This window comes from Elephantulus edwardii, unplaced genomic scaffold (genome assembly GCF_000299155.1).
Source record: "Elephantulus edwardii isolate Elephantulus edwardi_28Jun2011 unplaced genomic scaffold, EleEdw1.0 scaffold00006, whole genome shotgun sequence".
Classification (NCBI taxonomy): domain Eukaryota; kingdom Metazoa; phylum Chordata; class Mammalia; order Macroscelidea; family Macroscelididae; genus Elephantulus; species Elephantulus edwardii.
Window position 1 is genome coordinate 7,037,063 of NW_006399756.1, and position 23,591 is coordinate 7,060,653.

General features: G+C 54.4%; 1 protein-coding gene across 1 annotated transcript in view; it reads left to right on the plus strand.

Annotated features, from left to right (window-relative positions):
* The window catches only part of FAM53B (family with sequence similarity 53, member B), a 78,298-nt gene that overhangs the window by 25,170 nt on the left and 29,537 nt on the right, over nt 1–23,591 (plus strand). The window contains exons 7-9 of the mRNA XM_006880137.1: nt 4,156–4,210; nt 19,267–19,732; nt 19,796–20,129. Coding sequence (XP_006880199.1) covers nt 4,156–4,210; nt 19,267–19,732; nt 19,796–20,129 — 855 coding nt within the window. The remainder of the gene's footprint in view (nt 1–4,155; nt 4,211–19,266; nt 19,733–19,795; nt 20,130–23,591) is intronic.

The following is a 23,591-nucleotide window of genomic DNA, read 5'->3' on the forward strand; positions in this document are numbered from 1 at the left end:
TTTGTTGCTTGCTGTTCTGTTAAATTTTGCTAGTCTTACTGGAGTGAGATGATATCTCATGGTTGTCTTGATTTGCATCTCTCTCAGGGCTAGCTAGGGATTTTGAACATTTCTTCATGTGTTTGTTGGCCATCTGAATGTCTTCCTTGGTGAAGTGTCTGTTCATATCCTGTGCCCATTGTTCAATTGGATTATTCTCCTTTATCTTGTTGTGGTGCTAGAGTATTTTATAGACAGCGCCGTCTTGTGCCCGCTGGGCAGGGATCTGACAGTGTCTGCCATGCAGCCAGCAGGAAGTTTCAGCTCATGGTGCCCAGCTCCACCCAGGACAGGCCCTGTTTGCTCTGTCACTTGGGACCCACTATGGGACTTAAGACCCCCATACCTCAAGGCTCCCCAGCCCTGAATGAGATGCACAATATAAACAATCCAAGAAAGACCCCATTCGTCTTGATCTCCTGGTGACATCCCTGAGAGGATGTCATGTGACCTGAGCAGCCGGCAGAGGCACAGAGGAAGTGGACGGGCCTCACATCACTTCCTAAACAGCTAACATCACCCTCACACATGCCATCAAGATAACAACAGGAAAGGCCAAGAATTAATTCCTCTTTTGTTTTCTAATCAAACAGGGGGGGCTGAGATTAAAAAAGAAGGCATGATTTGGAAGGTTGGGACTGGGTCTCCACAGCCACCTGGAGTGACAGGCCCAGAGGCCCAGTGAGGTTCCCCTGCGGGATGGTCACTCAGGCCCCTGGAAGCATAGGGTCACTTAGAGTGGAGAAGCCATGGTTGTGTGCGGCCTGGATGGAGAAAGCTCTCCTTCCTCGCCCTCTGGGTGCGTGTTTCTCTTCTTTATTTTCAAAAACAAAATTGGCAGTTGGTCTGTCCCCACTCCAGAGTGAAGGAAAGGGCTGCCCCCGCTGTGCACTTTCTTCTTGCTGTGAGCCTGTCACCCGTGAGACTGTGCCTGCCCCAGCCTTACACAGTGTCCGGTTCCTGCTCGGGTCCCAGATCTTCCGGCCTCGGCTCAGCACTGCTTCCTGGTTATGCTAATTGAGCTGTTGCTGCCGGACAGTCACTCAGAAGGGTGACCCAGTACACCCCTCTACCTGCCTGTGAGCAGGCTGGTGGGTTGTCCTCTTTTCTCCTCTCCCTGCCAGGCCTGATGGCCCCTCTGGGGAGTGGATACAAAGGGGCCAAGCCTGGATCACTCCCATCAGTGGCAGCTCAGGGCTCAGGCCTCCAGAGTCTTCCCACAGTGACCACCAGTCATCTTAGCAGACGCTCTAAGGTGGAGGGAAGCCTAGAGCTAGAAGGCCCGAACCCACCAGCCCTCCCACGGCAGAGTGTGCTCTGTAGAGATTGCCCCCCGTGGGGCAGCTCTGCCCTGTCTTCTGAGGTCACCGGGAGTCAGAGTCAACTTGGGCTGTTTTCTAAGTGGGCAGGTCAGGTACTTGTGCCCCTGATAGAGGAGGGCACCCAGGTTAGGCCACTTCCTTTATCTTGATATTTGGTGACCGTGACAATCCTGGCATCCGTGGCCTATGCTTTAAGGTCCTCACAGACGTCCTGTTGGGTACCCTGAGCTGGCACTTGGAGCTCAGCAATCCTGACCAGAGCCCCTGGCCAGCTACAGGTCTGTCCTACTTCAGTTTTCCGAGTGTGTCCCTGAGACTGGCTATGATCTTGGGTGGACACATGCTAAGGGCCTCCAGGCCTGTTGGCCTTGCCACTCCAGAGCTGGGCCCCTTGTCTCTCGCTGTCCTTGGGAACTTTTGCCCAGCGCTGTGGGGCTGGGCCTCGTGTCTCCTCTCACCATCAGGAGCCTCTGCCTCGCAGCTGGGAAGCTGGGCCTCTTCTTCCCACACGCCTGAGCGATCTTGCTCTTTTTAACATGGCGTATTCCTCTTGGCCTGGGTCTCCCTTGCCAGCTCGGTCTGGAGGCTGATCCCTTGATCCCTCTGGAGCAGAAGTGAGAGTACTGTGCCGCAGTGCCCCAGGCCATTGGAAGGACAGAAGGGCACAGCAGGCCGAGTCCACGGGCTCCGTCAGCATGCCTGGACCAGGGCTGTGCTAGTCGTGGCTGGTGGCGGTGCAGGAGCATGTCTCTTGGTTGCTGTGACTGTGTCCGTGTTTGAGTGATGGCTGCTTCTCTACTCGGTCTGCTGCCCCAGACTCCATGTGGTTTCTAGCATTTACTTTGTCTACAAAAGATCCCGGTTCTAGGCAGGACCCCACATCCTAAGAAGGACCCCGTGTTCTAGGACCCAGCATTCTAAGGAGGCTCTTATGTTCCAGACACCACACGGAAGAATAGGTGTCTCCCTGCACTTCCCAGCGGGAGTAGATCTCCCTGCAGACATTTCTCCTGGGTGTGTGTGACTTGTGTCTGTGGGCATCTAGGGACTGAACATTCTCAGGCCCCACGGTGTAATCTAGGCAACGTGTCCATTCCTGAAGGTGCCCCACAGTGGACGTGAGTGTTCAGTGAGGCCTCCTCTCTGTTCAGGATGAGAGTGGCTTCTGGGTGGGGGATAGGGCCACAGCACAGGGGTCAGGCTCTCAGAGGGGAGAGTGGTGGTCTGACATTGGAGTGGTGAGGGAGAGAGAGAGCCCACAACCTGGGAATAGGAGGCCATTCTGTGGGTGGACAGCAGACAGTGGGGAATGGTCAGGGGCGAGCAAGGAGCTGTGCACTGGTCACCCAGAGTGAGGAGCGAGGGCGAGAGAACAAGTGAATGAAGAAATGCCTCCTGGACCTGGAGGGCTAGGACGGCCCCCAGCGCGGTGGTGTAGATCAGCTAAGTGGGGACGATGGAGGAGTGACATCTTTCGCTCAGCGGTGGCCTCCTGCTCACATGCCTATATTCATGCAGCCCACTGGTCAGCAGCAGGAAAAACCAGGACAGCATCAGCCCTGTCTGCCAGCGCTGGGCTGCTTCCTGCTTTTGTTAGTGAATCCCCGAGCCAGCCACACACCTCGTCTTCCCTTCTGCTTTCCCAGCCTCGGCTGAGGCTGTGGCATCCCCACCCCCGCTATGGCAGACACTCAGGGTGAGGGGAGTCCCCCAGGGTGTCTGGATGCCGGCTTCCTGGTCAGTGGGCTCAGCCTGAATGCCGTCTGCATCCCTCCCGAGGCACTTGTCCGCTGCATGGCCACAGTCCTGGCTGGACGGTGCTGCTGGGCCCTAGTGGCGCGGGGCTTATCACTGCTTCACATGGTAGCCACCAGTGGGCTTTCCGCACGCAGCCAGCTCAGAGGGAAGCGGGAACAGCTGGTTGAATTTTTCCCCGGGTATTTCCAAAAGGACAGTGTTGGTGGGTGTTTAAATGGCAGTTGGGCCCAGGAGCGCCATCTCTTCTGATCGCCTAGGATTGCTGTTAACCAAACAGAAGGCATTGGAGTGGCATCCTCTGCCTTGCACAGCAGGGTGGGCTCCTCTCTTCCTCCTGGAAGCCAGCCCTGATCGCCCCCACCCTTCAGAGCCCCTTCTCCCCCCGTGTGGGTGTCTGTGTGCTCATGGGCTCCTCTGCTCCATGGGAGTGTCCTTCAGGCCCAGGAGACTTCCCTCTCTTTCCCTGGTAGGCCAGGACGGCACTTCCGGGCCTCCTTGGGTGGGGACCAGGGGAGTTGGTGCCACCTTCTTATCTGGGTGGGACAGATGTTCCCGGTGAGCCCCACCCTTCTTCCAGGTCTTAAAGAGCCAGGATGGGGCTCCCACCAACCTCACGCACTTCAGAGAAGTGCTCACCTCTGGAAGAGAGGGCTCTGGGAATTGACCTAGGCTCTGCCTCATTCCAAGTTCTCCTGCCATCAGGGGAGATCCTTGCCACCGTGGAGGTCCCCATCTCCCATTGTGTAGTTTGTTCGGTTTGCACTCCCACCCCCTCATGTCCCTCATGGGAAGGGAGTCATGGGACTTTCTGGGGATGTTTTCACAGCCATGCTCTTAATGAGCCTGTAACTCACTGGAGACTGGACAGGGGTCCAGCCCAACTCCATGCAGATGTTGTTTCCTCAGGCTGCTGCTTCAGGGTCCCCTGGCTGAGGCGGCCACACCTAGAGGGGTGACCTTAGCAAGTGCCCAGTATAGAGACTGGGGTGGATTTTCATGACCTGAAGAAGTGAATAGCTTTTCTGGTTGTTTTCAGTGCACGGCCGAGAAGATGAGTCAAGGACCTACCCTTTTCTCATGTGGAGTGATGGGTAAGTAGCGGAGGCGTCTGTGTGTCGTTTGCTGTCCAGTCCTCAAGGCCTTCACCGAGTGAGGCTGAGCCTCCTAGGTGACCCGCAGGGGGCCCACCAGAGCAGCCAGGGGGCTCTCCTGGGGTGCTCATGGCTGGGGTCCCCAGGAACTGGGCAGGATCAGGGCAGAGTCCATTTTAGTCTCTTCTGCTTCATGGTCAGAGTCACTCCTGCTTTTGTGTATAATATTACCATCATATAAATAATAAAGTCAGCATTTCCCGGGGCTCCTCAGCACCCGGTAAAAGCCGGGACCAATGCAAAGGGCAGACCTGTCAAAGCGATGGAGTGGTCAGACCACCCTGTCCAGGGTGGGCAGCGCGTGACACCAGAACTGTGAGGCCATGCTGAGCGCTCTCCCCAGTGGCCTCTGTGTGTATGTGGGTCCCTGTCACTTTGGTGGTGAGTCCCATCATGTCTCTAAGCAGAGAAGATTGTTCTTTCCAGTAATTTTAATGAGTTTATAGCACCTCATTGTGTGGACATAACAAATGTAATTTAACAATTTAACTGTTTGGTAGTTGGCTAGAGGGGCCCTGCGATGTGCTGTCATATCAGCGGTGACCTAGGTGTGTACGGCTCATCTGCTTCAGGGCTGTGCTTGAGGATGGCTTGGGGGGATGCTGGCGGGGGGGCGGGGCCTCTGGAAGCCTCTGTCATGTTGTCACCATGCTTTCTTGGTCATCTGTTTTCAAACCGCTGTGAATTGCTGTCCTTCTAAAGGAAGAACACCGATTGCCATATTGGTTGCCCCATAGTTTGCATGATGGTCACTATTCCTCGTGCCATTCCTCTGTGAGGTCACGCAGGACCCCCTGACTGGCCGTCTCCCTTGGGGGACACCTGGCTAGAGGGGTTTCTGTAATATCTCCGTCAGATCAGAAGTCAGTCGGGTGGTGGGTTTTCTACATTTGGTTTTCCTGCTGAGACCCTCAGAAGACCGTCTTTCCTCTTTCCCAGCCCCTGCCTTCTGGCAGTCTTGGGGTCTCTCCTCAGGCTCAGGGCCCTGGCTGGAGGGATAGTGACTGAGGGGGTGCTGGTCACCACATTGAGTGTCCAGCCGCACTTTGGGTGAGTTCCTCATGTGTCCCGTCCTGTGGACTTCCCCAGGGGTGCTCAGTGGGGACTGCTGTCTGTTCACTTGGGGAACCCGATGCCTGGGAAGGTCAGAGTGGGCCTGGGGGTGGGGAGAAGGTAGATGGCTCTTTCCCAGGGTTGCTGTGGTCTTGGGGGAACCTCACCTCTTTAGCGTTAACACAGCAAACCCTCCGCGGTGCCCTGACCCTGTCCCATCACCTGCTGCTTCCTGAGCTCTTCGGGAGTTGAGGCTTCTGCTGCTGTTGTGCTCAGGAAGCAGGGCCCCGCACGCCCGCATGCCCCAGCCTGAGGCCCAGCGCTGCCCTGGGCGGGGAAGGTGTCTGGTGTTTATTGTGGGTGGGCAGGCTTCCTTGGCTCTGCCCTGGATACATCAGGTGGGGCTCCTGTAGGTTTGCGGTAGACAGTGTTGGGAGCGATGGAGTCGCTCGGAGAGGCAGATGCACCCTCATCTGCAGAGAAGCCTTGGGCCTCTCATCTGGGAGGATGGAGTGTAGCCTCTGGAAACTTGCTGACTCACCTTCCAGGTAAGGTTGCTCAACATGGGCTCCAGAGGCCACACGCACAGCTTACAGTGCAGATGAAACCTAGGCCAGACCCTTTGACATCCAGACAAGGGGCCACAGAAGTGTCCTTAGGGACAGTGTTGCAGGTGACCGTCAGCCCTGAGGAGGAACATCAGAGGCCCCTTGGGAAGAGTGAGCAGCAGCACACAGGGAGCTACTCCCCTCATACTTGTCCTGTGAGTGAGAGCACGTGCTGTCTGTGGGGCTGCGCCTACCCCAGGAGGCCGCACTCCAGCCTGAACTCTCAGGACGGTCCACTCCTGCCCTGAGCTCCCAGGAGGCCCCACTCTGGCCCTGAGCTTTTAGGAGGATGGGCTTCTGTTCTGGGTCTGCATAAGGGCCTGTCCGTGCTGACCTGAGCTTCCAGGAGGCCCTACTCTTGCTGGGCTCCCGGGAGGGCCCACTCTGTCCCTGGGCTCCCAGGAAGGGAGCACTGAGCACTGCTCCAAGCTCAGCCTGCATGATCCATTCCAGCCCTCAAGGCCTTGACCATGTGCATTTCCCTCCTCGGGGCCTGCCTTCCTCTTCTCAGAGGGCAATGGGAAGGGAGGTGGGAAGAGCTGGCTCCCGTGTGGTGGGGTCTGTGAGTTCCCCCTTGTCCTCAGCTACTGCTCTTGCCTTCTGTTAACCTCCTCAGCTGATAAAGGCTGATATGTGGTGGTAATTATTCACCGAGCATCTCCTGGGGATCAGTCAATGCCATGCTGGCACAGAGAGCAAGTATGTGCCTGCCCAGTGCGGGGCCTACGTCCCCTGCATTAAGGCAAGGACCCACCTGTGTCCACACCAGGGGTCCTGGGGCAAATCGTGCCACCTTGCGGACCTTCAGTTTCCTTCTGCAGATGCAGCACCCACTTAGTGGGGATGGACAGGGTTGTGCACCCAGGCCGTGTGCATCCCACTCAGTCCTCCCACCCCAGGCCTCCCGCCAGCCTCATCCTCCTGCCAGGGTTCTGCTTATCTCCTGGACCACTTAACCCTGAACCATGGCTTTGGGGCCCCACTCTGTGCCATGAACTTGGAGTTCCGCCCTGGCAGTGAGAGTTCATCTCCGTGTTTCTGCTCCTCTGTGGAGATGACAGGACCTCCTTGGCCTCCTGGTGCTTATCTTGAAGGCTTCGGGCCTCCCCAGGGCCGGGGAGGGGGTGCTCCACCAAGGTGCCGCCTTACCTCTGAAGGCGGATGAGTGTGCTGGCCAAGTCAGTGGAATTTGCCGGTGAGAACAGGGGGCCGCTTGGCCCTGCGATCTGCATGGCTCTGCTCCTTAGCTCCACGCAAAGGCTTCACTGGAAGCCATTTCCAAAACTGTCCCTCAGAAAGCGCAGGTGGTGAGAGAGGAAGGAGCCTGCTCGCTGCTGCCGGACCTGCCCGGTGCGGAGGGAAGCCCGGCCGCTGTAGTCGTGGGCGCTCAGCGAGGGGCCTTCCCGAAGGACTCGGAGCTCTGAGGAAGAGCTGGCTCTCAGGTCCTCCCACCGTGCTGCCCATCCTGTTTGGGAGCTTGGTACAGAAAAGTGTGTTTGCTCATTTACAAAGCTGTATATAGGAGAGGCAGGCAGAGAGTGCTGAACGGCCGCCAGCCTGTCTGCTTGGGGCTGGACCACACCAGGATGCCCACCCTGCCAGGATTGGGTCCCTACCTGGGCACCCTCCATGCCTGGGTGGAGTCCTCACTGGGCACCTACCCTGCTCAGGAATAAGGGCTTCAAAGAGATGCCCATGCTGCCCAGGGCTGGGACTCCACAGCCACATGTACCAGTGGGCTTCTCCTGGGGGCACCCTGCCTTGTAACAGGGCCCTCACTAAGATGCTCTTCACCGGGGTGTCAGCCCTGCCTGAGAACAGTACCCCTCGTTAGAGGACTAACTGCCTGGGCCAGTGCCCCCTCCAGCAGTGACCGCAGGAAACAGCCTCTTCTTGGTCTGGTCTGGCCCTGGCTCTTCTTCTGCTCATGGGCTGGGACATCCTCTGTAAACTGCCTCACTGGGCAGCAGCCACTGGAGACTGACCGGTCACCGTGTGCCCAGCCCAAGACACAGCTCTCAGCAGGTGCCAGCTGCTTGGGCATGGCTGCCCCGAGATCAGCTGCCAGGCCAGGGAGCTGGCTCCGGTCCTGGTGTTCGGTTTCTCTTGGATGTGAGTGGGGGAATAGTGGACACCCTACAACTCCCAGGGGTCCCCACATTTGCCGGGGGCTGGGGCTGCTGCTGCAGCTGACCTGGGGTGATGTGCACCCTAGTTTAATCTCTCTTGGTGAAGCAAGGCAGGTGGGGTAGGGGCAGGCTTCACTCCCTCCCTTGGGCTAATTGCAGTCATTAAATGGCTCTGTGAGGGGAGGACAATGTGCACTCACATTTCCATTTTGCTCACTGCTCAGGCAAGGAGAAGACCTGGAAATCAAATCACGTGTGAGAGAGCGTCTGCGGTACCAATTATTCCAAAAGGCTACGCGCAGAAGTCTTGTAAAGACAAGTCAATGGACAGAGAACAAAACAATTCATATGCTAAAAAAACCTGGATTGGAACCCGTAATTACTTTAGGAGTTATGGCAGTAAATTATTTATTAATGTAAATTACTTCGCGGACGTGGACCATAGAGGAAAGTTGAGCAGAAGGATCATACATTATGTATAAAAAAGGAATTGTAAAATATTCGAGCGGTCCTTCTCGTGTCACAAGCTCAGATTTGTCCGCCTTTGAATGATAAGCCCTTATTCTCAGCTGTTTAATTACTTGGCTGTTAAAATCTTCTTTGAACATGAAAGGGTTGTTCCCGTGGGGCACCCACCTTCTGGAGTGGGTTACACAGGGTAGACCAGTTGGCTGTGTGAAGCCCTGGAGCGTGAAGAGACTTCACTTTTAGATTTGGTCATTTTGGGACTATTATTAGTTCGTAAGGAGTCCTGATGGCAAAGTAATTAAAGTGTTCATCTGCTAACTTAGAAGGTCAGTGGTTCAAAGCCACCAGCCACTGGAGGAGAAAGACATGGTAGTCTTGGAGACCTGCTGGGCTACTTCTTGTCTCTCCTGCAGGATCCCCCGGAGCTGAAATGTTGGCTCCATAGGTCTGGGGCAGCCACTTTGTGTCACCGGATATGGAACATGATTGCAAACCTTGTGTAAAAATGCGTTGTTTGGAGGTTGAGAATTTTAGATCTCCTGGAACAAACGTGTGGATGAGATCAAATGAACACCACCAAGCGCAGAGCTGCTCAGCCCTCAAAGGTGGCCGCCTCGAATGGCAGCATCCCTGGGCCAGGCTGCCTCTGAGAAGCCGGCTCTTTGTCAGGTACAGGATAGAATGCGAAGTCCATGTGTCTGAGTCTGTAGGCTTATGGGCCTGGAAACTCTGCTAGGGCGGGGCCTGGCAGCACACGGTGTTTTCATCTGTCCTTGGCACCATCTGGCGACTTCAGCCTATTTCTGGAATGAAGGACAGAGTGGAAATAGATACAAAGCATAATTGCCATGATAGTTGGTCACATAACAAAGGAGAAAGAGGCCTCCCAGGCTTGATGACCTGACATAATGTGGGTGGGGATGAGATGGCAATAGGGACAGAAAAGGCCATGGTCACCCCAGTGTACAGCCCCGTTCCTATCTACTTGGAGAGAGGGCAGCCTGGTCCAGCCTCATTGTATGGCCTTGGCCTTTGCCACCTACAACTGGTGTGTCCGCAGGAGAGACCTGTCGCCCCCCAGAAGCCATTACCTCAGTGAGGTGAGGATGGGGTGAGGGTCCCCAGCATATGCCATAAACTGGGCAGTGGCGGGCTCTTTCCCAGTGTATGCAGGGCATCTCACTGGCAGCTTGGCCAGCAGGGCCCGTGTCTCCGAGCAGAGGGACAGTCTCTACTGTCAGCACAGTGGACAGGGCTGAGGCCCAGCAGTGAGCCAGCCAGGGCTGGGCCCGAGGCTCTGGTCTGGCCCAGGATGGGGACCATGAGCCCCTTGGCTCCCGCCTCTTTGTGTCACTGTGGAAACCACGCCATGCTGGGGCAGTGTGAGAGAGCAGGCCCAGAGGCACAGCACAGAGGCCAGCTCCCCGGGCTGGGAGGTCTCTCTCCAGCATGAGAAGGCTGACAGTCCCCAAGGATCTGGGCCTCTGTGAATTCTCCTTCACAATCTAGGGCAGAAATAGAAACAAGAATATGTGAGGTCAAATGCTAGTCATGCTTTGCTCTTTTCTCCCTTTGAGCACCAGCCTCGGAACGCCCAGGGCCTTCTGCCCTCCTCTGTCCCAGGTACGGGGCGGAGTCTCCATAGTAGGTGCCAGTGTCCACATGGGGCATCTGGTGCTCCTGCCCCTCCTGTCTGGTCAGCTTCTACACGCTTCTAGCTTGGTCAGTGAGCTTCAGCTTTGGGAGGGACCTTGGCCGTGAGAGAGGTGGCCACCAGGTGTTTATGTAGCTCTCCTCCTGTGTGTAGACAGGGCCCTATATGCTTACACTTCACTGCACTGCTTACACACACACACACACTTGTGAACTTGAGCACCTCCACTCAGTGCACACATTCACACACCTTCATACCCTCCCATGTGCACTGCCGCACATATGTCTGTGCACAGATGCCGTCATGATCTCACACATACACGCACACACGTGTACCCGTGGGCGTGAATACACTTCAGGCAAACACACACAGATCCATAATGTGGATACATGTTTACATGGTCATTCTCACTTGTGCATATGCTTTAAATATGCGCTCAGGCATACCAGAGCCAGTTTCTCGTACACTCCACGTATGTGTACATCCTCAGCTGGAAACACTCGTACATTCCACACGCATTCACACTCATGTCTGTACACTTAGATCATCGCTGTCACACACATACTGGTGCACCCACACTTGTTTATAATGGCATGCTTGTGAAGATAGGCTTGACTGGAAGTGGAGAAATTCTGGATGAATCTTGACAGGTGGAAAGTGGAGAGAGAGGCGTTAGGCACTGCTGACTGAGCAGCGGTCCTCGTGTGTGGCGGCCCAACAAGCCTGCGAAGCCCAGGTGCAGCTGTCAGACCCGGCAGATGGCCTGCGGTGTTCCTCCTGTGGGCAGGAAGGGTGACCAGCACACTGCTTTCAAGTTGACTCCAGCTTAGCCTGCGGGCCCTCAAACTCACGCTCCTCACAGACTTTCCTGGGTCTGTCCCCTTCCCGAGCGTGCCCAGCTTGACAGGAAGCCCGTTTCTAAGGACGTCAGTGATGAAGCAGTTCTTCTGGGGAGTTCTCCTTTCTGTAGTATGCTTAAGACAGATGGCTCTCAAGGATGTTCTGAGGCTCCCCAGCCTTCCAGAAGCTTCCTGGTGTGCGCTGCCACTGACAGGGTTTAGTCTGGAGTGGCAGCTCTCAGCGCATTTGCATTGGAGGAATGTGGAGCCCGTGAAAACAGAGAGACCTGCCCCTGTGCAGACAGGAGGGGCCTAGGGTTTTGTCCCCTCCCCCCCACCCAGGCTGCTCTCACAGGATCCGTAGATGACACGCTGAGAAGCCCTAGTGCAGAACGTGAGCGTGCCACCGTGCCATCCCAGCCAGGTGCCACCATGCTGGTACTAGGGGCAGAATACTGAGCCGGGCACCCAGAGCACCTTGCAGCAATGGTCGTCCTCACAGTCATAGCTGCCCTTCCTCAGAGCCTGCCTTTCAACCTTACTCATTCTCTCAGTGACCTGCAAGGTGGTTATTACTGTTTACTCTCCACTTCAGAGGCGAGGAAGCTGAGGCCCAGTGAGATTAATTAACTTGCGAAGCTGAGATTTGAACCCTGGACCATGCCCTTCTCCCACACCAGGGGATTACTGCTCAGTGGACAGCGGGTCCAAAGCTCCAGAGCCATGTGGGAGGAGGGTGGTGAGGCCCGCCGAGTCCTCTCCTCAGGGCTCTGCCCCGGCCATCTCTGTGCCGGGACGTCAGGGCCCAGCTCTCAAGGCTCTCGTTAGACATGAGCTGCTGTTCCTGTTTCTTTGTCTGGTGACCTGACCCCGCAAATCATTTTCTGTTCCCTGAGCGACGGGAAAATGCAGAGGCTAAACATAGCCCACGTTGTTTTTACTTTTCTCGTATTGTCCTTTCTCTGAGCGATAAAGATAGCAACAATAACCGTCTTTGCCAGGCGCACAGGGCAGGTTGGTGGATGGTGAAATGGTTTGAGCGTTCAGTAGCTGACCCTGCTTTGTGATTTTGAAGGTCTTGGGCCTCCCTTCTCTGGCTAGGCAACACAAACAGCCCCCAACGCCCGAGGTGGGTAGAGCTTGCAGGCCCCAGGACAGGTTGGACCTGTCTATTCATAGAAGGATTGTCAGTGCCCGGGACAGAAGACACATGAGAAGTGCTTCACTCGCCTCTTTCTTTTCCTTTCTCAGCCTGAACTGGCTGGGAGCTGGGTTCCTTCCACACCAGGCCCTGGGCAGCCCTGGAGCGGCATTTCAAGGCTCCTAGCTCAGAAGCAGACAGCAGAACAGCTGAATTAAGTTCATCAGCCTCATGTACGTGCCCGTAGTTGAAAGTCTAGGCTGAGAGCTGGGACCACCAGAGTGAGTAGGGAAAGGTATGTCCTCTGGGGAAGTGATGATTGATTTGGCTTCTAGGTGATAAACAGTCTGTTCTGTTGATGGATGTAAGATGAGGGCAGGAGAAGATGATTGCAGGCTTTTGAAAGATGTGAAGGTGAGACAGAGCTGCTGTCTGTGGGAGGTCGCTGGTTCCTAGCATCACATTTCGTTGGACTGACTTGACCGTTACTCGCCTACAACAAAGAAATCTTTTTTTCCTTACGTCAACTAGTATAAAATAATTTCATTTTAAAAAATTGAATGTATAAAATGAGAATATGTAAATGATTACATGACACACAATGTAAAAGAAGGATTGTATGAAACACAGGATTTTTACAACAGAGAAATCTTATGTCCCGGAGTCATTGTCGGGGAGCTCTGGTGGCCTGTGTGAGAAGCTGCACTGCAACCCAAAAGGTGCATGGTTCAAATCCACCACCTCTCTGCGAGAAAAAAGATGGGCCCTCTCCTCCTGTGAGGTTTACTGCCTCCAAACACCTCCTGGAGGGTCAGCTGTGACTCGGTTCTGACTTGACAGCACATAGTTTTCAAGGCTATTATGGATTCAGTTGCGTCTCCTAAACTCTACACTCTGGTGACGGGTCCATCAGGAGTTGCGCTGCACACTGAAGGCTGTGCCTCCTCGGTGGTTGGAATTCTCCAGTCTCCTCCCTGTGATTTAACACCTCTGAGAACCCACTGATTAGTTGGCTCTGAGTTGGTTCTGGCTTGATAGCAGTGAGTTTGAGTTTTTGAGGGAATACGTGTTAGGATCCTAACCCTTGCCCCTAACTCCGGTCCTGTTTGGGTTTTGTTTGCTATACTAATTAGGCCTTATCTGTGTCAGTTGTTAGCTGCTTCATTTCATTTGGATTCACAGTCAGCACTCATGGCAGAAGCAGTCAAAAAATTAAAAAAAGTAAATATGCTGCATTTGGAATAATCTACCGTCAGAGACCTCTTCAGAGTGCAAGGAGATCCACTTAGAGACTAAGGTGTGCTTTATCCAAGCCCTGCTGCGTCCTTGCTTCCTGTGCATGTGAAAGTTGGATGCTGAGTAAGGAAGACAGATGAATAGATGCCTTTGAACTTGGTGTTGGTGAAGAATATTGACTGTTTTGTTGACTACCAAAAGAAAAACGAATCCATCTTGGAGGGAGTGCAATCAGGGTGCTTGGTAGAGGTAGGGATGGGAGTCTTTGTCTCATATGCTGCGGGTATATTGTCGGGAGGGGGCAGTCCTTGGGCAAAGGCTTCATGCTGGGATAGATAGAGCATCAAGCAAACAGGACGGCCCTCATAAGATGGGTTGACTGACTGTGACAATGAGCTTGAACGTGGCAGAGATGGTGAGCATGGTTCAGGGGAGGTCAAGGTTCACATTCTTCATAGGGTCACTGTGAGATGTACTCAGCTTGAAAGCACCTAACAACAAGTGTGGGGTTTTTGTTACATGAACTGCAAAAAGTAACCAAGGCAGACTCCCACGTGAAGGGAGACAGATGACATGTAAGGTCACCAAGAAGCTCCCAGAGCTGCCGAGAAAGGAAGCGATGTTACCAACACCCTGATTTAGACCTTAAGCACCAGAGCCTGGGTGAAAGACATTTCTGTAAAGCCACCTTCTGGTATTACGTTACTGTAGCCCTAGGGAGCTGACATAGAGGCTTGTAATTTCAAGCCGAATCGAGTCATCTCCCCTGGTTACAGGAGCACGTTGGTGTTTACCACGGAGCCCCCCTCACGCTGAGAATCTGGACAGCGCTCCAGACTGACCATGCGCCCCCCCACCCTGTGTGTGCTCGCTCCTCTTGTCTGTTAGGAAACTCCAGCTTTATCAAGAGCTGCAGGTGCATGCGAATCCCTCTCCTGGGGGACACGCATGTCTCAGTCATTGATCGCTGCAGTAACACAGGTACCTCTGGGGATGGTGTTAATAAACACAGCCGTTTGCTCCACTTGGGGGGCCTTGAATTCAAGGTGCTGGTTCTAAGGAGTGGTTTTCTCAGCTCTAGAGGAAGATTTTTGCTTCTTTCCACCATCTGTAGGCCTCTAATTCCTCTGTGTGTCTAGGTATCTGTCTTTTCCCGGGACTTGGAGGTTCAGTACACAGGGACCTGCGTCTAACGGAGACGCTCTGCTCCAGGCTCTTCTTTCTGGGAGTTACTGCAGTTCCTCTGGTATCTGCTCGGTTTCTTTCATATCTCAAAGCAGCTTTTCCTTTCTTTCATATGTAACAGTAAATTTCTATCTCGTAAGCAGCCTGATCCTGTAGATGACATCCTGCTCATTAACCTAATTGCCACCGATCCTGCCTCATTATCATAATGCTGCTGTCCACATGGGACTGACTCTGCAGCAGGTTCTCAGAGGCAGGAGATTGCCCACCTTTCTCCTGCAGAGTATCTGGGGGATTCAAACCTTGTGCCTTTGGATTGACAGCACCGCTCCTTACCACTAAACCACCATGGCTTGGTTGCCTTCGAGTCGAGCATGAGTCACAGCAACCGTATGAACAAAAGGCCTGAAGCCTTTCTATAACAAGCAGCATTTCTCAAAAGTTCATAGAGTTTCTAGAGGCATGTTGTTTAGGAAGTGGGTGTCATGCCTGCACAGAGGTGAGGATTTTCAGCACACTGTATAATTACCTCACAGGATGGGGGAGAAGCCCATAGTACTGAGCATTATGGCCCAGCTGAGCTGACACCTATTTTGAGGAGATGGACTTGAGTCTGTCACAGCCCCATATGGGCGCTGTCCAGGACTTGCAAGCCTCACTGATTGTACACCAGTCTTTTTTGAGTTGAGAGGTTGCAGGCTTTGCAAGGCAGTGGTGAGCAGATGAGGCCTCGCTGCTTGCCTGAAACATGCGTATTATTCCCAGGAGACGGTAGGCCGCTGCTGAAGGGGAAGGGCGCCAGGTGTGTGCCCTAGAACCTTCTCTCTTGAGACTGGGAGGAGCCTGGGTGCACTGAGGAGGCCCTGAGGGGTCCAAGCATCTAGATTACAGGTTAGGAAAGGCACAGCCCGGTGTGTGACCAGCCTCACCTCCTTTCTCATCATTTACCAAAGAAAGGGGAGACTTTCAGGGCAGGGAAATCAAAAGAGAACAGAAAATGAAGATGCTCTGAGGACAGAACCACGGCCATCTAGTTGGGTGGGTTTCTGGAGGCCTGGCCAGGAGTTCTGGTGGCTTAATGGTAAAAAGCCGCACCAAAGCCCTGAAGACAGTGCAGTTCACGTCCACCAGCTGCGCTGCCCGAGAGGGGTGGACAGGCTCCTTTGTGCGATTTACTGCCTCTGAAAACCTGCTGGAGGCTGAGCTGTGAGCTGGTTCTGACCCAGTGGCACACAGCAGCCCGAGGCCTGGCAGAGGCACATTCAGCCTCCGTCCCCTGACTGGTGGCCACCACACTGGCATCCTGGGCTCTGGCTTCTCCATAGCTGCACACGCTGGATCCCTCCTCCGTCCGCTGCATTCTGGCCCCTCCTTACTGTTCTCCGAGGAGAAGTTGGTGGTCAGCGTCCTTCTATGGGACTTCCTGAAAGACTCAAGAGCAGGCTTGGGCTGAGGTCCTGGCAGACCCTGCGTGAGCTGAGTGATTAGCCCGGACCCCTTTCTTAGCCAAATGTGCTGTTTTTCTGGCTTGGCAATCTCTCTCTCTCTCTCTCGATTCCAGCTCTCACCTCTGTGCCATTCAGCTGTGAGCGTCCTGGCTGGTTTTCCTTTCATCTTTAGCTTAGCCACTGTGTTTCACTAGTTGGAAGTCGCACTGTGTGGATAGTTTTTTTATCTTGTTTCTTGCTCCGTAGCATTATATCATCACCATTGCCCCACACCATTAAATAGTCTTTGAAATGGCTTTTCCTTGCCCCTCATTATTCCCTGATCATATATCTGGCCCCCATGTCAAGTAAAAAATCATGGCCAGCTCATAGCTGACCCTCCAGCAGGTTTTCACAAACTGTAAATCAAGTGCAAGGACATTGCTCAGCTTTGCTCCAGTGAAGCAGCTGGTGGGTCTGAACTGCCAGAGAGGACATCATGACCTTTGGGTCGGCTGCACAGCTCCCTCCGGACCATGCCCCCAGAGCCGCCAAGTGTCCACTGAAGCCGCCAGGGTGGGTTTGAACCACCAACCTTTCAACGAACTCAGTGTTTAACCTTCTGTGCCACCAGGACTCCTTACCCCCATGCTTAAGACACTTAAATGATACTTATCATTCTGTGGTACTTAGAAGCTGCATTGCAACCCCAAGGGCAAGCAGTTCAAATCCACCAGCTGCTCTGTGGGAGAAGGATTTGCAGTCGCCTCCCCTGTAATTTGCTGCCTCTGAAGACCCACTAGAGGGTCCACTGCCAGCCAGTTCCCACTCAGTGGTCACGACAGCCGCAGCCGCACGTGCCTTCGTAAATGCCATCATCCGGCGCAGATGGCCCTGCGTCCTTGGAATAGTGCTCACTCTGCTTTTAATCATACTCAGTGTAAATTTTAGTTGTATTATTTCATTTTACTAACTGTCCTTGTGCCGACTTAATGACTAGTTTAAGCTGCTTTGAAAGCGTGACTGTAGTCATGGGCTATGATTTTCATGAGTTAGATAGGTGTATTTTGAGCAACATACACTACTTAGAAGATGTTCTTTGGAGGTTTTTGTTTACCCTTTCTCTAGTTCAGTGAAAGACCTTGAATTGCGATTTGCCGTGTGCCAGGCCTGGAAGCTTCCGAGCTGCTGTGACTTGGGCTTTTGGGGTCAGTCCTGCCTGTTCCTCTCTCCCCAGCATCAGCCTGAGGCTCTGTCTTTGTGAGTTTCCCCATGAGTGCCCAGTTTAGGGCACGGGCCTCCCAGGCTGTGCCCGCCATGTCCAAGGCAGAGTGCCCCAGCGGAAGGACTGAGGCCTCGCCTGACGTGACCTTGCCCACCTGCCTCACCACCTCCCCCAAAGCCCCTGGTCATCTATCTGCTTGGAGCCTGCTGAGTTGCTGTTGTGTGTGGTGCTCGGTGCCAGGGTGGGTCTTGGGAGCAAGTCTACTCTGGTCCTTGCTGGCTGTGGTCCCCGCTGGCTGTGGCCCCCACTTGCTGTGGTCCCCATAGCTGTGGTCTCCACTGGCTGTGGTCCCCTTTGTAGGCTGCATCCTCACTTCCCCATCTTAAACTCCTGAGAGGACCTCTGTCAAGTGCCCCTGTAACCCTTTAGTGTAACAGCAGAAGGAAAGAACACAGGTCTTGTTACTTGACCTCCAAAAGCCTGTTTCCCCACCTTGGCTGTCATGATGCCCCTACACCAGATGTGTGAAGTCCAGGCCCACATGCTGCTTGGTAAGCACTGGGCATGGAAGCAGCTCCTGACTTTCACTTCTGGTTTGACTTCGGCCTTAGTTACCTAGAGCTGCTGTAACAGAAATATCGCAGGTAGGGGGCTCTAACAAGGAGAGGTCCATCTCACAAATTTGGAGTCCCAGGGCCCAGACTCAGGGCCCTGTCGCTCACAGGGAAGCCTTTCTGTATATCCAGTTCTGAAGAAGGGTCCTTGTCTCTTCAGAGCTTCTGCTCCTGGGCCGTTGTCACGTGGCTGGGCATCTCTCTTCCCCTGTCTCTGCTACTTGTTTAATCTCTTTTGTATCTCAGAAAGGATGGATTTAAGACCCTCCTACACTAATCCTGTCCATTGCCATACCACAGACAAACCATTCCCCGAGGGGGTTAAACTGCAGGCTTGGAGTTAGGGATCATAGGACACACTTTGGGGGCCCAGTCCAATTCATAACAATGACTGTCCTTCCACCAGCGACTCAGGCCACGGTCATCTTTGCAGTCACAGCTGCACAGTGTATAAATAGATGTGAATTGAAAAGAGAGTGCGCTCACAGGCCGAGGCCTAGCAGCGCTATGTGTTTCTTAGCTTCCTTTCAACATTGTAAACTTGAACGTAGGAACGATGTCAGATTTATCTCTACATCTCTCACGGTTCCCAGCATAGCACATGACTCCGCAGTAGGAAAACAGAAGATTCTTCTTGATTGTTTCACAAAATAAGGGTCCAAGTACAAAGTCAGCACTTCATAGCAAGGTCATTGATTTATTCATGCATTTAAGGCTTGAGCTTGCAAGTTTAAACTGTACGCTTAACTCTCTGTGGCCTGGGACTGGTTCCTGGAGTTTATAATTTCTTGAAATATCCTGTTTCAGTGAGAACCTAGTGACCATGTGATCAGCAGCTGCTTTTGTTGATGTTAGAGTTTTTGTGGAGGGAACATAACCCGTATGTAAGAGCTCAGGGTCTGTTTGCATATTCTTCAAAGGGTGGGCTTCAGATGAACAAGTCTAGCCTGGCAATGCCCTTCGCCCCATCCATCCTTGACCTTCAGAAGGACTGAACGTCTCCTGTCATGGTTTTAGTCTTCAAGGTCTGGTCTCAGGTGACAGAGTGTTGCTAGTACGGGACAGAGCTTTGTCCCTGACCTCGCCATGGGCCAGAGCAGGGCAGGTTGGTTTCTGTCTGTACAGGGAAAAAGCATCTGGGGTGAAAAGCATTACTCCGGGCTTTCCTAGGAGGCCCTGTGGCCGGCTGGAAAGAAGGCCTGCCCAGGAGCGCTGCCTGGCCTGGACCCTTGGTCCTACTTGGCCTCGCCCTCCCCCGGGACTCCTACCTCCCCAGTCTCAGCCTCGCCTCTGGGGGTGAGGTAGGACGTGCACCCCGCTCCACTGTCTTGTGTCTCGAGCGGGCTGGTAGTGTGTGGTCATCAGGCTGGCCACAGGCCTCTCAAATCCCGCTTTCTCTCTGTTATCTATGAACCAGAAAATGACCACTGGCGAGACCTGGACAGGAAGTGCCCGCTGCAGATTGACCAGCCACGTGCCAGCCTCTGGGAGTGCCTGCCAGAGAGGTGTCCGGAGGGCAGCCTGTGGCACAGAGAGGCGGTGACTGCTTGTGCGGTGACCAGCCTGATCAAGGACCTCAGCATCAGTGACCGCAATGGCCACCCTTCCGCACCCCCTAGCAAGCGCCAGTGCCGCTCCCTGTCCTTCTCAGATGAGATGTCCAGCTGCCGGACATCGTGGCGGCCCTTGGGCTCCAAGGTCTGGACTCCCGTGGAGAAGAGGCGCTGCTTCAGCGGGGGCAGCGTCCAGCGCTACGCGAGCGGCCTCAGCACCGTGCAGCGCAGCTCCAGCTTCAGCCTCCCCTCTCGGGCCAGTGCGCTGCCCTCGGCCCGCGACCACTCCACCTGCGACCAGGCCGGCCTTCCCCTCCACCCCAGAGAGCAGCCCGGCCGGGGGGCCCTGGGCCCAACCACCTGCGACCAGGCCGGCCTTCCCCTCCACCCCAGAGAGCAGCCCGGCCAGGGGTCCCTGGGCCCGGCCACCTGCGGACAGGCGGGGGGTCTGTGGAGCCCCGACCCAAGCCCTCTGGGAGGGGGCCGTCTTGACGTGCAGCGGTCCCTCTCCTGCAGCCACGAGCAGTTCTCCTTCTCCGGGTACTGCCCCCCTTCAGCCAGCAGCACCCCGGCCTCCACACCCGAGCTGACCAGACGCTCCAGCGGCCTCTCGCGAAGCCGTTCGCAGCCCTGCGTCCTCAATGACAAGAAGGTCGGCGTGAAACGGCGGCGCCCTGAGGACACGCAGGACCAGAGGCCTTCCCTCGACCTGGCCAAGATGGCACAGGTAAGACCCCCAGAGGCAGGTGCTGCAGGATGGGGCAATGCCAGGAGAGCTGCGCCGGCCCAGCCCCCTGGCCAGAGAGGCCATCCCCACTGCTGAGACCCCCAGTCTCTTAGGGTCCAACTCAAACATGAGGTTACCCCCGTCTGGTCCTGTTCCTGTTATAAATGCCTGTTTCTCTGAGTTGACAAGGAGAAGTGCCTTTTCCCTGTGACACACCTGCAGTCCGCTTGCTGGGACCCCAGCCCTGTGGTCATCGTGGGGAGTGTGTGTTCACACCCAGCTTCACATCGCTCAGACCAAGTGTCCTGAGAGAGGACGAGAGGGGACACCACTCAGTCCTCTGATTAACCTATGCAAGTGGGAGGTCAGAGAGAGGCTGTGACGGATAGCCTCTGTGGCTGTCCTCTGTCCACTGACCACACGCCCTGTCACTTGAGCCTTTGTCTTGAGGTCCATCCTGTGCTGACACTGATCTTGGGGGTTGGTTTGACTGCATTAAGCCTGGAGTTGAGACTCCATCGTCAGGACGTTGTCTGAGTCTCTGCTGCTCCTCAGGGTGACGTTGTAGCTGTGAGGCCTGGGGAAGCGGGGTGGCCTTGAGGTCTGGGAGTCGGGGATGACAGGGACGGGCCAGTGTGAAGGGTAGAATGAGATCTTGTGGCCCTGGATTCAGGAAGCTCCAGGTAGCTTGGTGCCCCAGTCTTTTCTGGTCTTGTGTTTGTGTGAGGTGGTGAGGAGGTGCTGAGAGGGCATGCCCAGTGTGTGGTACTGCAGTGGCCAGGCCTGGCGTGGGAGACTGCAGTGTCCACTCTGCGTTGGACATTTCAATACATTTTCTTTTGTCACTTGAGTGAAAATGCACTTTCTGTAGGATCCCTTCTCTAGCCCCATCCCTTCTCCAGGAAGTGGGGAGCCCCCAGCCAGACCTTCTCTGGCCCTAGAACTTCCGTGGCCTCTCCAGACTTTATGTAAAAGCCAGGGCTGCTGGAAGACCAGCTCGAGATAAGTCCAAGTGCCCCCCCAGCTGAGACCACTGGGCGAGGGGCTGGGTGCAACCCTCTGGCCCTCGCCTCCAGTGTCCATTTCTTCTGTCCATCTCTAGGCTTGGCCTGCCCTTCCCCCAGCACTGGGCATTTTAGATGTTGCATCTGGACAGTGATTGAGCACATGTTTATATTGGACAAACAAGTGGATTTTTTTTTTCCTCTGGAAAAAATGTCAGTAGGTAGAAATCCTGGAGTAATGGTGGATTTGAGCGCCTTCTGAAAGAATCCCTGCGTGCTGGGTGTGTAAACGGCTTCAGTTAGATGTTTAATGCTGAGCTTATTTTATTAGCTAATAAGCTAGGTAGGTAATAAAAACAACTTACATATGTTATTACATTTTATTAGCCACGACTTGGAATAACACTATTGGCATCACCAGAGATGTTGTCTGTCCTCCGTTTAGCAAAAATGGTTTAAAAGCACGTTGCTCAGTGGGGCTGCCTGAGTTGTAGACTGTGTCTCTGGGTCCTCATGGAGAGGGTGGGGGCTGGAGGAGACCACCAGGACTCCCTCTCTGCCCTGGGCACCTGCCAGAACCCCGGGAGCTGTAGCTAATGGACCCTGAGCCCTTTGCCCCAAGCCACCCCTCACATGGTTCCACCAGCCTTGCCTCCTGCAGGGTCTGTGTTCTCAGGAGATGGCCTGCCTTACAGAGGGCCCTTAAAACCAGGCCATGGCCTGGTCTGGAATGTAGGGGTGTGGGTTAGGGTCCAGTGAGCTGGGCGTGTACCTCCACCTGGCACGCTGTCTGGCATGCCTGTAGCTGCCAAGAAGGCAAGCAGGGCCTGTGTGTCCACAGAAGAAGTAGCCACAGCTGCACACACAGCTGTCGCTCTGCTCCGTGCTCCTGCCCTCACTCCCTTGGTCTGGACTCTGAGCTCTCTCGTGTGTCTTTGGACCTTGGTTTATTCAGTTGCTTTTTGGAGACTGGAAGGAGAAGGCTTCCCATTGAACATCCTGAAGAAGGGGGACCCTTAGAGCTGGGTTCTGGATGGATGTGTGGGGGCCACAAAGTCAGGGTGCTCTCGTGAACTCCTGGGGGCTGCCGGACAGAGGGGTCAGGGTGGCTCAAGGGAGGAGGGTCTCCAAGCCCCCACAGCCTGTCAGCAGAGAAGGGGCCAGGGAGAGAGCCTGGGAAGGACAGCAAGCTCAGAGGCCCCAGCTGTCCAGTGTGTCCACACTTGGAGTTAGTTTAGCAGGAAGAAGGGCTTTGAGGTCAGGGTGCGTGAACGCGTCATCTGTGAAGTAGAGGAGCCCGTCGTGTTGACCCACAGTGACCCCATGAACCTTGACCTGACCTGCGCCATCGTCATGACCTCCGTCCTGCTTGAGCCATTTTTGTAGTTGCTCCGTCAATCCATCTCATTGAGAGTCTCCTCTCATTCTCTGCCCCTCTATTTTCCCCTCAATATTTTGTCTTTTTCCTAATAACATGCCCATAGTTGAAAGACACAGTTTCACCCGTCTTGCTTCTGAGGAGTACCCAGTTTGCATTTCCTCTGAGCCAGGCTTGTTTGTTCTTTCGGCAGCAGTCGTCAGGAACACGCATCGATCTGGACTCCACGCTGTCTTCAGTCCCCTCCGACAGCACCACAGGTCGGAGACATCAGGTCTTCTTTGGTCTTCCTTCTTCATCGTCCCAACTTCCAGATGCACAAGAAGCAGCTAAAAATTCCCTTACCTGTGGCACCCTAGTCTTTAAAACTGCTTTCTTGCTTTTTAAAGCATCTTTGACATCAGATTTATCCAGTGCCACGTCTTGATTTCTTGACTGGATCCGAGTAAAATGAAATCCTTGACAGCTTTCGTCTTTTTTCCATCTCATGATGAGGATTTTTATTTTCTGGATGTTGAGTCTCCGAGTTTGTTTAGTAAGTGCTTCAAGTCTTCACTTCCTGCAAGCAAAGTGTGTCTTCTGCGTAAAATAGCTTATTGGTGAGTCTTCCTCCAATCCTGATGCCACATTCTTCATAGAGTGCAGCTTTTCAACGTCTTTGCTCCACATACAGATTGTCCCGGTGTTGAAAGAGGATTCAGCTCTGACGCACACCTTTCCCGAGTCCGGACGGTGCCGTGTTCCTTTGTGTCACTCGTCTGCTCGGCAGCTGCGGCTTTGTCTGTGTGTAGGCTTCCTGTCAGCGCAGCGGAGTCCTCTGGGCTGCCCATTCTTCTCAGTGTTCTCTTCAAGGCTCTCCTTGAAGCCACCACGTCAGAGTGGACAGGGCTCAGGGCTTTCTGGTTTTTCTCTCCCAGGAAACCAAAACCCCTGGGTCTGAGTCTACCCAGAACCTTCTGGAACTCGATATTTCCTCCGGAGCCACATTTACCAGAAAGTATTCAGAGGAGGGCTGATGGGGTAGGGGCCCTGGGTGGAATAAAAAGGAATGGGGCTGCTTGGCTTGCCGGTGGAAGCAGG